Genomic DNA, 14,099 nt, shown 5'->3' on the forward strand with positions numbered 1-14,099 from the left:
TCATCTAGTATCTGTGGAAGTCTAACATGTTTTTAGAAGAAGAATGTGAACAGCTCAGAGGGATGTTTGGTTCTTTCTGTACCCTCTTTCTCTATCCTTTTTCACAAGAGGACTCCTATTATTCTGCTCAAGAGATTTTTTTTTGCCACTTTAACCCATTCCATAGGGTTTTTTTTTAAACATCATCATGAATATTGTCACTTATTCTAGTCCTTGAGATATAAACACAAAATAGTCACAGAGAAAGTCATTATAAAGTTTTAGTATTTTGATTTCTGCATGGATTCCACAAAATATCTTAATAGATATTTTTAATAGATAAGACTGCTCTTCAGTAGAGTAACAAATGGCTCTAGGGATGAGAAGTGAATAATCATTAAACTGATCGCTTGTTTTGGGGTTGGTTTTTTTTTTCTTCTTATCACTGTGTTTGTTGACCAGGATTTCTATTATTCTTTTATTAAGTACTGCTATTAAATGCTCCAATTATCTGTGATTAAATCCTGCTCATGTTCGCATGCTGTGTGAGAGATCTTGTTTTTGTTATTGTTGTTTCCTTTTTTAACTAGAGGGCATGTCTTCAAGATTTGTGTTATCTATGTATAATGCAACATGACAAGAGCAAGAGTTCAGAGGACAAAGAGAATGAAGACTCTGAGAAGGCTGTTTTCAGTCTATGACAGACATAACATTGCTTGAGGTAAAGTCTCCTGGCTCGCCATACTGACTGAATTGCTGAGGCTGGGGGTCACAAAGGGACATACTACAAATGAGTTGTCTTTCTTTTTTTAGAATACATGGTCATCCTGGTAAGTATGTGTCCCTAAAACATAAAGCTCCGATTAACTCCTTCAATTTATATGTTTATTTGATTTTAACAAATTTCTATATTTATTTGATTTTATGTTTCTATACAGTCATTCCAACAACAATCACTTGTTTGCAGGACAAACCAGAATGGTATCTTCAAGGAAATTAGCTTTATTGGGGAGCCCTAATTTCTGCGTGGGAGTACTGCATTAAGTAATAGGCAAGAGAAAAATCCTTTGTGCCTCACATAGTTAACAAATCTGAGCTTAAACATGGTGGTGGAATGCAGCAAATGAAGTAGTGGACAAAAAAGCAGGGGAATGACTGTAAGTGTAAAATGCTGTGACCACTTCTTTGCCGCTAGCTGCCTAGCCAAATTCTTTCAGTCATTCTGCAGCTGTGTTGGAGTGAACATTCCTGCAGTTCTGGTAGACTTTAAGGAAAAAAATAGATCAACTCTTTCTTTATTGAGTTCCTAAATGTCTTTCACCTCTTGTTTTCCCTCTGGCCATACCCTAGTGGAGTTCAGCTGTTGGATGCAGTGTTGGTTGGTTTGGAGTATCAATGTGATTGGGGAACACAGCAGCAGCAGAAATCACAGGAGTACATTTCATTTAAAATACAGATTACTCTTTGGTAAACCAGACATGAAAAGATGATTATGGATGCTGAGATAATAGTGGGGACTTTTCTTTGAATTTAACAAGTGGGATTGGTTGGCTATTAAAAAGCAGATATTCAAAAGCAGAAAGGAAGAAAAGCAACTTATCCAGTTGAATTAAGTTGTGATGTGCTTATGCAGAATAGCAGGTAAATGTTTTCTCCCACTGTATAGCATCTCTAAGATTGAGGTGCATGTGTATGTTGGCGAGATCAAGCGCTATAATTTCATGAATGGAGAAGGTACCTCAGTAGCTTTAAACACCTGATCCTAAGCTGCTCATTTCTGGTGCCTGTTGTAATACAGACAGTTAGGAAAAAAGCAGCCATTCACTTGGGATGGAGCAGTTGGTTTCTAGCCTACATATTTCATATAAGTGGCTGAAGTATTGGGTTATTTCCTCTCTTTGGCAAAGTGCCTATTTATTTACAGAGAGTGAAGCAGATCTCTTAGGAGACTGAGAAAGCCATACTAACTTTATAAAATGGTGTTAAAAGCACTCAAAACCCCAACATTTCAGTCCATGCAATGAGTTTGGCAGTGCAGAGCAGGCAGAGCTTTCTCATAACCAAATGAGTGCCCTCACCATCAAGCAAACAGCAATACTGACGTAATTAGCTTTTTTCTGAAGTTTTAATCTCCCATGCAGAGTGGGAAAATGTTAGTGAGGCAGGGGAAAACTGTTGCCTGCCACAATCTCTTGATCAGTTGCTTTTAGATGAGAGAAAACAGTTTGCCAACCTCCTGTCAAGATACGGAGGTGACAAAACAGAGCTGACTCCTGCAGTTTCTGAGCTCACAAGGGAAGCAAGGCAAGGAAAGCAGATCATTTACTGATATAACTCCCCTGCTTATCAAAGGCTGCGAAGGTGAAGATGAAGAGCTGGCATATACCAATATGAGGATAGACTGAGGCAGAACAAAAATATTGTTATTGAGGCCTGTACATTCAAATCTACAAAACTAAGCCTAGCTGTTTTGCTCTGCAGCTATATAAAAAGAAATGAAGCACTAAACTAGCAAAAAAAGGAGCAGTAAATTTTTTAGGAGGAAGCCTTTCATTCCCCAGAGTACAGCAGTCATTTCAGTGAGGAGTACATGGACAGGCTGATATGCTGCCCTTGTAATATAATTTGGAAAAACAAAATCATCTCTAATGAGTTGCAGCTGAGCAAATCATTATTAACCTCAGAGTTCTTTTTATCAAATTATATTTTAGCCAAGCACTTGCAAAATTGTCAATAACACTGCTGTGGAAAAAGGGGAAACAGAATTATAGTACGAACTAGAAGCAGCAGAAATGCATTTTTGTGGCTGTATTATCAGTTTGATATGCAAAGATTCACCTGCGTAAGTTCCCATACTCCTTCATAAGTGCTAATATCTTGACACCAGTGTAATATTTCATATGCAGATTTTTCCTTTCTAACTCTCAAGAGTTAAGAAGTTGTTCATTTTTCCAACTTCCTCTTTCTGATAGAAAAGCAGCCCAGTTTGCACAAAAGCATATTTGATTTAGGTGTTATATCACTCAAATTGGCATAAATTAGCACCTTATTTTTATCAAAGCAACTAAATGTAGAATTTCATCATCCAGGTTTGAAAACTATGCTACATAGGTTTAGAAAATTGGCTGTATTAGTAGAGATTTTCTGATAATATTAGAGATGACCTTCAGAAACAAAGTGTCAGGATGACAGGCTTTAGTCTTCCTCATTATTTATGAGAGTAGTACAAATCTCTTCCAAACTAGAGTGTCCAAAAGCCATTTAGAGGAAGTCTCACTTTAGGCAAAAGGGCTATTCCAGTGTGTGGTGAGTTAGTGATATATTACCAATATTTTTTAAGCAGATCCCTCACAAAATTATCTTTTTTTTCTGATTCAATAAATCCTATTACTTAGAATGCATGCTTAACAGAGGACAAAATAGAAATAGCCCTATATATTCAAGTATTTTCTCCATTTACACAGAATTAATTTCTAATACTCTGTGGTAAGATCTTATTCATTAATGGTTTTCATTAAAAATAGTCATACAGGCTTCAGATATTCATTTCATACAGATCTCATGAGCGATGAAAACTCATTGCTCTTCCATACCAAATTATTTTAATCTCATTTTCATTTTCAGCATTAGCTCCAATTCAAGTCTTTTCTTTCTTGGTGTTTGTTTTTTGTTTTTTGAGGAGTTTGGGGAGGAGGTGAGTGATTGCTTTGTTTTGGTCTGGTTTTCTGTTTGGTTTTCTTTGTTTTGTTTTTTTTTTTCTAATTTAGGTGGTATCATCCATAGAATGGATTAAGAATAGATGAAGAAATCTTTAGCTATGCCACTCAGAAGCAGTTGTTCATACAAAAGATGATGTAGGACATTCCTAATGCTGAGGTCTTGTTTCTTAGTCTTCTTGCTTGTAGTGTACCAAATTTGATAGGCTTCAAGAGAGTATGAAAATGAAAATAACCCTTATTTGAGGCATTTCAGTGACTCTTTTTTTCTTGGATACCATCTGAGGTAGGCCTGTGGGCTCCTAATCACTGATTCTATTCTTGGTCTTGCAGTCACTCACATCCAATCTTACTACAAATAGTTGAATTTCTTATTCTCAGGAAAGATTTTACCCTGTTTATCCAAATGAACGAAGTAAAAAAAAAAAATAAAAAAAATCAAAGCATCAAAGCAGTGCATGGAATTTCTCAGCAGATCCAACCCACTTGAGGTGTGCTGGTTGAAACTTGCAAGAACATGAGAATTGAAAATTGAAAAAAAAAAAAAAAGTCTTGGAGAATGCATTCTCCATTGCATTACTTTTTACAGTGAAGACTAGATGTCTTCCTATGAGAGATATGCTAGTTCAAGAAGAAGTCATGCAGGAAGTCATGCTAATTAATCATGACGGTCCCTTTCTAGACTTAACATTTAGAAAGCAATAAAGACCGAACCAGAAATTAGATATTTCCTTGTATACTAAACAATTGTTGCAGCAAGAACAATTAATAGCTTACTAACATACACTTGAAATCCTAGAAATGAAATAAATGCAAAAGACTAAATTTGAAGTTTGGTCTGTCTCAAAGTATCAATTACACAGCCCAGTTGGCTAGATTGTGGCAGCCAAAATACATACATGCAGTATGACTTTTGCTTTAATTTCTTTGTGCCACAAGATTCATTTTGTAATCTCTCATGGTGATGTTAAACCTAACTTGATAGTGTATTCAGTCAGTGGAGTTGTGTGATGTCTGATCTACTTATAAAATTTCATGTATGCATAATAATACTTAAGAATATTTTTGAGATATCTTTCTTTCATGAAAACATATCTCAGAAAATACTAGTCCAAATTAACTAAGTATTAGCTCAAATAAACCATTTTAGGTAAAATAATTAGGTAGACCATTTTCTGCTTCCAGATCAAAAGAAGATAATAAGCAATGAGGAGAATACTTCATAATATTATACAGTTTAAGTTTGGGTCGTTGGATCATCATCTAATCTGCCTTTCTATATATAACAGTCCATTAAGTTACCAACAGATACTCTTTAAAGAGATTAAAATATGCTAGTTAGACCAAAGGAGTTCGGTTTTCAGAAAATGAAACTATTTGCCAAAGGTAGAAAGAGAGAATAGGCTTTAACAAGGTCCATAACTTCTGCTATAGCAGTAATTGATTTGGTAAAATGATCTGAAAACCCAAACCATGTCTATCCCACAGAGGGGAAAAAACCTCCAAATTCTGAGAATATAATCTGGAATTAGAGAAAGCAGGGAAATTCCTCCCTATCGACTAAAATCTGGTGATCAGTATGTGACCAAGAACTATCCAGAAGGAACTGAAGAAAGGATATCCCCTGCTGCTAGATCTTATTCAACCTCATGACTTTACTTCATCTCCATCCACAATAAAACAGACACTTGGAAGACTTTCTTTGCTGTAATCTCCTCTTTCTCAAGAACACATTTAACAAATTGTGCATCATTGGGCAAAATATTCCTTCTTAGCTGCAAAGATGACTGGTAACAGTCCTGAAACACTGTGCTTGAATAAGAGCATTTTCTTAATGCAAAGCTGCAGGTACTGCAAACACACTAGGGCAATACAAGAAATCCAGAACAAAAACTGATCTATAATCTGTGATGTTTCTTTTTCTGTTCATCAAGTTATTGCTTCATCCTCTAGGTCACAATTCCAGAAGGCAAAGCATACCTATTTATCACTTTGCATTTTCCACTTACAGTGCTTTAGTAAGAATAATCCTAATTAGGTTCTTCAAGTATTATTATTATTAGAGCTAACCAAATAATTTCCCAAGGCTTTATTTCATGGATTTTGGCATTTTTGTCCCTTAATTTGTTCAGTGAATAATTTTTCATGTTAGTCAACTAGCTGTATAAGCTGGTCAAACAGTATTTGTTGAATTCATTTGATGACTGATTTGTACCAAATGTTGGATAAATTATTCTTGACTAATTGGTTCCATTATTCAAAAAGATCTAATTATCATCCCTAGTTTTAAAAGGGACCTGTATTCCATAGTGCACAAGGTAAAATAAACTAACAGAAGTACAGGCTGTACGTTTGTGGCATAGCTGAAGTGCATCATCCTCTTAACTGCTTTTACTCAAGCTCTTACACACGAATTGTGTAGGGCACTGTGCCCTCGAAAGACGTAAGCTGACTGCCAATCTCCACTCCAAAAGCTAAACCATTCCCCTTCAAGGTTCCACCATGTTCCAGTGTATAGTCTCTTCAGAGGCCCTGTAGTTATTATATTTTTACCATGCCAGGGATTTTCTGTGCTGTCATATGGAGGTATGAACATTAAGAAGGAACAGTGGCTAGGCACTAATTCAGAAGACCAGAGATAAATTTCCTGCTTAATTGGTCTCACTCAGTTCCCCATCACCAAAAAATGGAGATGTAGTAGACCCTGGTCTCAAGCATATGTTGAGGAGATATGTTAAAGATTGTGAATTACTCTGAAACTGTTGCAATAGAGTATTAAGTACAATATTGATATATATATATCAAAAAGTGGTCCATGTATCTAGCTAATTTCATTTAACCAATGGAAAACCCTGCTTTCTTCTGAGGTTCCAGTACCCTGCATCTGAAATGCCAGTACATGCCTATCCTGAGTAGAGGCAGTAATTCTGTCTGGCACATTCTGTAAGTGGCTGGAGAAAGCTAAATTACACATAGTGCTGGGGGTTATGTGCAAAGTATATTATCTTTAGCATTACGAGTGTATTTTAACTTTACTGACTCTTCACCTTTTGCAAATAGACTTCCAAATGGATTTTGAGATGAAAAGGTAGTGCCATTTTAGCATGATTTACATAGCTACCATATTGGTCTCCATACAAGTCTTGAGTCAAGCTGAAGAACACGCAGCACTAGCTGGGTTTCTGCTACTTTAATACTGCTTTGAAATTTGTCCCATGTCAGTTCCAAGTGAGTGACAGAGAAAAATGTAAAAATACAAGAGGCTTTGTGCATGAGGCAGTGAACCTACTGTAGCTACATATAGTAAGGAAACAGTCTTCAGGGGTCAATCATTTGTGGTTATGTGGTAAAATTCTACACTATATATAGCATAGAATTCTGGCTTAATGTGGACATCTGCTGAAAACCTGTGTTAACGTTTGTAGGAAAAGGTTATCTTTAGGAAGAAAGTAAAAACTATACTGATATTAGAGTGGAAGTCTATTAATTAACTTTTCAGGATTTCTGTCTTGTGTGAATTTCCAATTTTCTGGAGTCATGGGAGTCAGAATCACAGAATCATGGAATGGCTGAAGTTGGAGGGGACCTCTGGAGGTCATCTGGTCCAACCCCCCCAGCTCAAACAGGGTCACCAAGAACAGGTTGCCCAGGACCACGTCCAGGTGGCTTTTGAAAGTCTCCAGGGATGGTGACTCCGCAACCTCCCTGGGCAACCTGTGCCAGCGCTCAGTCACCCTCACAGTGAAAAAGTATTTCCTGATGTTCAGACAGCACCTCCTGTGTTTCACTTTGTGCCCATCGCCTCTGGTCCTGTCACTGGGCACCACCGAAAAGAGCCTGGCTCTGTCTTCCTTGTTCCCTCCCTTCCGGTACTTATTGATAAGATCCCTTCTTAGCCTTCTGTTCTCTAGGCTCAACAGCTCCAGCTCTCTCAGCTCTTCCTCATAGGAGAGATGCTCCAGTCCCTTAATCATCTTAGTGGCGCTTTGCTGGACTTGCTCCAGTAACACCATATCCCTCTTGTACTGGGGAGCCCAGAATTGGACACAGTTCTCCAGGCATGGCTTCACTGATGGACACATGCAGCCCTGAACTTCTCTACTCACAGTCCAAACTGCCCAAACGTAAGGTGTTTTTATGATATAAATAGTAAATACAGGTAAACAAAATAGCCACAGGAATATTGTCTAGCCCTGAGGCCAATGAGCACAGACAGCTTGTATCCCTCAAGCTAAACTGTCATTCCCTCCTCTGTCCCAGAAAACGATGGTCTTACTGCCTGCTGGGAATGGTCCCTCTGCCATGCTATCCTCTAAATGATGCTAGGCATTGTTTGAGAGAGTGCTTACTGGTATGGTCTTAAATCATGTCAGGGAGTATGCTAACGGATAAACAGTTAAAGAGTGTAGATGACTGCAAGGACAGTGTTTAAGCTTGGGCAGTCACCCTGTTTAGTTAATTTACTAGTATAACTGTAAGCTTCCAGTCCAGAATCTGTGTAGCCAGGTTAGCAGGGTCTGTGGCCAAGGCAGTATCCTCTGGCTCGCAGCATACGAAACGCTTTTCTTTAGAGAGCATTGGCTTGGGCACAGCACCATGCGAATTCAACTACATGAATTCTGGGCTGATTCTGGATCATATGTGGCTTGTTTGGAGGGCAAAGAGACAGGGACCTGTCTGTATTCCTCCAGGCAGGCATGCTTTAATGTATTAAGTATTGTATGTATATTATCTATATCAACTGCTTTAAATCAACTTCAGAAATATCGTTTTTGAAGACTATACACCTGCTTTTGTTTTATGTATTTCAGGTAAGAAAGGAAAGGGATTCAGCTCAGACTGAGATTTTACAGGAATATTCACAGAACTGAGTGACACTCCCCACCACTCCCGGTCTGAGTTGGTAAAATAACATTATTGGTAAGTTAAGCACACTAAGGAATCTCATAAATGCTTTCATAAGCACACATATTTATTATAGCAACACTGTCTGTCAGCAGCTTCTTTATAAAGCCCTATTTTCAGGGATTTATAGAGCTGACATATGTGTCATGGGGGGACAAGCCTACATTTGCAGGGTGATGACCTTATAGGTCTTTACCTCTATTTTCTACGATTCTTTAAATATGCTGTGTTGTTCACTTTGAGAAGCAGTAAGATGTAAGACAAGCTGATTTTCTTTGTGAACAGCTCCCGAGTGTAAAAGAAATCCACTTTTCTCCTTTAATTTGTATGCATATAAACTAGACTGAAATTTTGTGCAGCAATAAGACGATGTTCAGATGCCTGTGTAATTCTAAAGAAGCTTTGGCTATTTTTAAATGTTCTTTGGCAAAAGATTATTTCACAGTGTAGTCTAATCATATTTAATATTTTGAAAAAGGAAATATAGAAGAATAGATAAATCTGATCTGGGTTAGAAATGCCTTCTTTTGTCCAACAATGACCCCTTTCTGCCAGGCAGACTTGCAGCTCTTCAAAAAATATCAGTGCCTCACCAGAAGTTAGCCAGGTAAGTCAAACCACTGAATAACACGAAAGAGCATTTCCCACTGTTTTAGTTGCTTATGACTGACTTGTAGCAATAACATAAAAAGAAAAGGCTGAATATCACTACAGAATCAGTGGCATGAGCATCAACGCTACAAATAAACGTTGATATGAAACCTAAAACGGTAAGAACAGAGGAACAAAACTCTAAAGGGATGGTCTTCTAATCAGGCAGGTCAAGATGAATAAATCCTTTAAAATATTTCAAAATCCTTTAAATATTTCAGAAGATTGTAATATTTAAATGCAAAAATAGCAAGTAAAAGAGAAGTAATTTGCTTTACTTTGAAATATCTCAATGTTTTCAATCACAAAATGTGAGTTTTTGATTCTGCAATATGACATTATTAGTATTCAAACTGTATATATATTACCTACAGCCATTGCCTTTATTGTGCTATTTACCAAAATACAGATTCTGAGCAAATGAAATACAAATGTATTGCTGTCCAAGCCCATAAAGTATGCTTAGACATACTATAGGCAGCTGTTGCAAAAGAATAAAATATCAAAAATGTAAAATGCAAAACAGTTACAGCCAACTTAATGTCGTTTTTTCCAGCATGAACACTGAAGGGAGAGACCAACATACAGACAGCTATAAGAAATAGGAAAGTTTCTCTGTAGTGGGGAAAATTGCTTTGACACTTTATTCTGTGTTATTTTAAAAATAATGCTTGCTTTGGCTTACCCTGAAACTGAATCCCAGGCCTCAATTAAGTTGGAATCTAATGAAACAGAAATGCAGCTCAAAGAAATTCATCAAAATGTCCTCTAAGTGGCAAGCCAGATTTGAGGAATGACAGCCAGGCTACTACTTTTCAAGCCACCGAAGATTTTTAAACATGCTACAGAAGTGTTGCACTTGGTTGAGAGGTTGGGAAGTTATGAAGCACATGGCTGTATTAGTGCCCCTCTGCTGAATGATTAATGGAGCAGTGGCCTTTGGGAAAGGAGGTAGAGTAATAAGAATGCTAGTAAAATATATCACGCAGGCAAAAACCATTGTCCATGAGAATCTTCAAAGGAGCTCTTCCCACAATATTATTAACCTGGCTGAATGCTTTGGCTATGGAAATAGAATGTAATCAATATACCTAGCATGTACCGTGGTAGTATATTTATAATGCAATATATACAATGTATTACTTCTGTGCATATAAACATATTTAGGCAGCAGATAAATGTATAATGCATATGCTTTGCAAAGAAACTTTTTGTTAAGCGTACTGAAAAAAACACATAATATTCCATCTAGAGTTACTTTACTTTTTCCAAGACACTGCAATAGCTTTACCCTATAATAATTTCCTATTGTTACATTTGAAAGTGAAGTTCTAAATTTGGTAACAAAAAGAAATATCGTTTCTGACTTCCTAGTGTGCAGTTAAAGAATTTAAGGTATTACAAAATTACTCAGCAGGTCACTCTTCCAGTAAATCTCATTTATTTACATCTCATTTTCTAATAAACCAAAATATGTCTTACCTCTGACCCCTATGAAAATTTCACACAGTGGACATGAAACAAGGGAATCTGACTCATTTTTACATTTACATTTTCCATTTCTACAGTAAGACAAAGCTTCTTTCACTCAAACACCAGTAATATAGAAGATCACAATAATATACATTAATATAAATTATTCTTTCTTACGTCTATTTTTGTCCTGGCATTTCTTATCAGAAATCTGACTTGAGAGTAAATAAGTAAGTTTTTTTTCACACCAATGATTAGTAATGAATAAACAGAGCAAGTACTAAAGCTGGCTTTGCACCTACTGAATGCTGCAAGTGTCTGTACTCATTTGATATGCATCTAGCAAAGCTTGGATGTTCCCAGAAGGCCACTCCATGAACACTGAGAGAGCAGCGTCTGCTAGTGGTGCCTGTAAGTCACAAAGAAGACAGAAAATATTTATATAAGTGAGAGCAATTGGAAAGAATGAACCTTATTTAAACTACATTCCATGCTACTTTAAAAGCACACACAGAAACAATTTCATGCAATGATCATCATTATAGAGAGAGTAGTATAAGATTCTGAAACACATTTCAATGTTCACTTGGTGGGCTTTTAGCAGTGTTTTCTTAATTAAAAAGATTTTTATGTTTTGCTTCATTTTCATCACTTTGCCTGATACTTGCTGTCAAATTGAATTCTTCTCAGCTTTTTCTCTCTGGCTAAAATGCATATATGTATGTGTATACATATATATGCACCACAGACCCATGCATATATGTAAGCTATAAGAGAGAGAGTATATGTCCATGTATATACTATATGTATGTATATGCATATATAAATATGCGGGGTTTATATACATATATTCACATATATGCATATATACATATGTATACAAGTCTAGTAATGATTATGTCTAGAACACAATGCGAAAGACTTCTCCTGTTTTTTATCATCATATAATTTCAAAGTAATACTGTACCTGTGGCATTGAGAGGACATCGATTGAATGCCATGTCCCCAGCTGGGGTCCTTTTCCACACCATTGACATCAAATAGTCTTCAGGACATATTTCATAAGGTGCTGCCATTTAGAAATGGGAATTTAAACAGAAATATTAACATAAAACAGATATTTTATATCAGAAAAGTAAGTCTTCAATCTGGTCCTAATTGTTCCTGAGATGTATATGTTAACATCATTCGGTTTAATTTTAAGAATTAAATACAAAAATGCAAAACCTGTAATTTTCGTGTAATATCTGTCTTTGTGATGGTATTTATTTCATATAATCTGTGCCTTTATTCTCTTCAGCAAACAAACACTCTTTAGGTTGTAGCTGCAATGTTAATAGGTTTGATTCTTGTCTTGTTGCTCTATTTTGATCAATAACATTAAGCATTGTCGTGGTTTAACCCCAGCCGGCAGCTAAGCACCACGCAGCCGCTTGCTCACTGCCCCCCCACATCCCCTAGGATGGGGGAGAGAATCAGGAAAAAAAAACCTCGTGAGTTGAGATAAAGACAGTTTAATAGGACAGAAAGGAATGAAAAACAATGATAATGATAATAATAATATGACAACAGTAATACTAAAAGAATTAAACTATACAAAGCAAGTGGTGCACAATGCAATTGCTCACCACTCATTGACCGATGCCCAGTTAGTTCCCAAGCCGCGATCCCCCCTCCCAGCCAACTCCCCCAGTTTATATACTGGGCATGATGTCATATGGTATGGAATATCCCTTTGGCCAGTTTGGGTCAGCTGTCCTGGCGGTGTCCCCTCCCAGCTTCTTGTGCCCCTCCAGCCTTCTTGCTGGCTGGGCATGAGAAGCTGAAAAATCCTTGACTTAGTATAAACACTACTTAGCAACAACTAAAAACATCAGTGTGTTATCAACATTATTTTCCTACTAAATCCAAAACACAGCACTATACTAGCTACTAGGAAGAAAATTAACTCTGTCCTAGCTGAAACCAGGACAAGCATCTATCAGAAGATGATGATACTTAAAATGTTATAAGCTGTGATGCTTATCTTTTACATTAAAATTTTTAAAGATTTTTCTAAAATTTAAACTGTATGTGAAAGAATCAGTTCTGAAACCACAGTTGAAACATTAAACGTGCTAAAGGTGTCAAATGAGAGCTGTATATTCTGAAGACCAAAAAGCAGGTTATTTCTTTGAAATGTGTTTCAGTACAAGTTGGTAATTAAGCAAGTATAGTCAATAACGTGGGACTGAGTGGCTATAAAACAAAATGGCCTTTTACTTGTTATTGCAATACCATTTAAAGGGAAAAAATATTTTCACAATTTCATAGTAACAGGACTGCATGGGGAAAAAGAAGATTCTGCAAATGCTTCATGTTTTATTTCACATGGTCATGACTTACAGATTGCTTTTGCTCTTTGTATTTTTACTGCAGACTCCCAGTTTATGATTTTTGAGTAAATTAGATTAACACAGCAAACAACTGGCTGAAGTCGTCTTACAACTTAAAGCACTGACAAATGCTAGTTACTGAAATCTAATTCATTCCAAGTTCAGCAGAGAAAAGCCATGAGTTGTTTAAAAGTATTATTATATGTATTTCAGGAAAATAGTAACCCCACTGTATTACAGCAAAGCAGTTACAAAACAAGAAAAAGGAAAAGAGAAAGGAAATTCTATCACTATAGCAGATAGGGTGATAAGGCAGAAAGCAATTCAGTGATTCACCCATGGTTCCATGGGAAATCTCTAGCAGAGGCAGGAACAGACTACAGATTTTGCCCATCCCATTACCTAACCCATAAAACTGTCCACCTTCCCTGTTTCGTACTTCTGCTGACGGAAGAGTGAGGTGAGTAAAGGAAATGAGCAGACTTTCGCACAAAGCTGTACCCTCTCTTTGTGGAGGACAAAGAATACCTTGCAGACGGCTCAGTAACACTAATATGAATCACAGTTGGGCAGAAAAATTGCTTGCTAAATTTGCCTCACCATCAGCATTCCTGAATCATAAATCAAGACAGTTGGTGCTGCTAAAAAAGCAAGAGATCCATTAATGGCAAAACCCAAAGAAAGCCGGTTATATTCATGATCTAGAACACTAACACTGCTTCAGACATGCCCAAAAAGTGAATGGATCAGGACAGTGTTACAATGGGAAAAGCCAAATTTTGATAAACATAAGCCATATGGTGACATAATCAAATGCAATTACCATCCTATTATGACCTTATAAACAAAAGAAACGTTCTGATTTGGGGAGCGTAAATTAACATAATAAGGAGGTAATATTATAAATGACATAAATTTGCTAAAGCTTAGAGCTCTCTGAGAAGTATATTTGTTATGCAGCTGTGGCCATTTTCAAATGCGTTGTGTTCATTAATCAACA

At 36.7% G+C, this 14,099-nt stretch overlaps 1 protein-coding gene across 1 annotated transcript in view; it reads right to left on the reverse strand.

Moving 5' to 3' along the window:
* The window catches only part of ADGRB3 (adhesion G protein-coupled receptor B3), a 473,802-nt gene that overhangs the window by 249,443 nt on the left and 210,260 nt on the right, over positions 1–14,099 (reverse strand). Inside the window, exons 8-9 of the mRNA XM_050893783.1 lie at positions 11,692–11,793; positions 11,027–11,133 (exon numbers count right to left, since the gene is read on the reverse strand). Of these exons, the coding sequence (XP_050749740.1) occupies positions 11,027–11,133; positions 11,692–11,793 (209 nt within the window). The remainder of the gene's footprint in view (positions 1–11,026; positions 11,134–11,691; positions 11,794–14,099) is intronic.

The sequence above is a fragment of the Gymnogyps californianus genome, chromosome 3, assembly GCF_018139145.2.
Source record: "Gymnogyps californianus isolate 813 chromosome 3, ASM1813914v2, whole genome shotgun sequence".
NCBI lineage: Eukaryota > Metazoa > Chordata > Aves > Accipitriformes > Cathartidae > Gymnogyps > Gymnogyps californianus.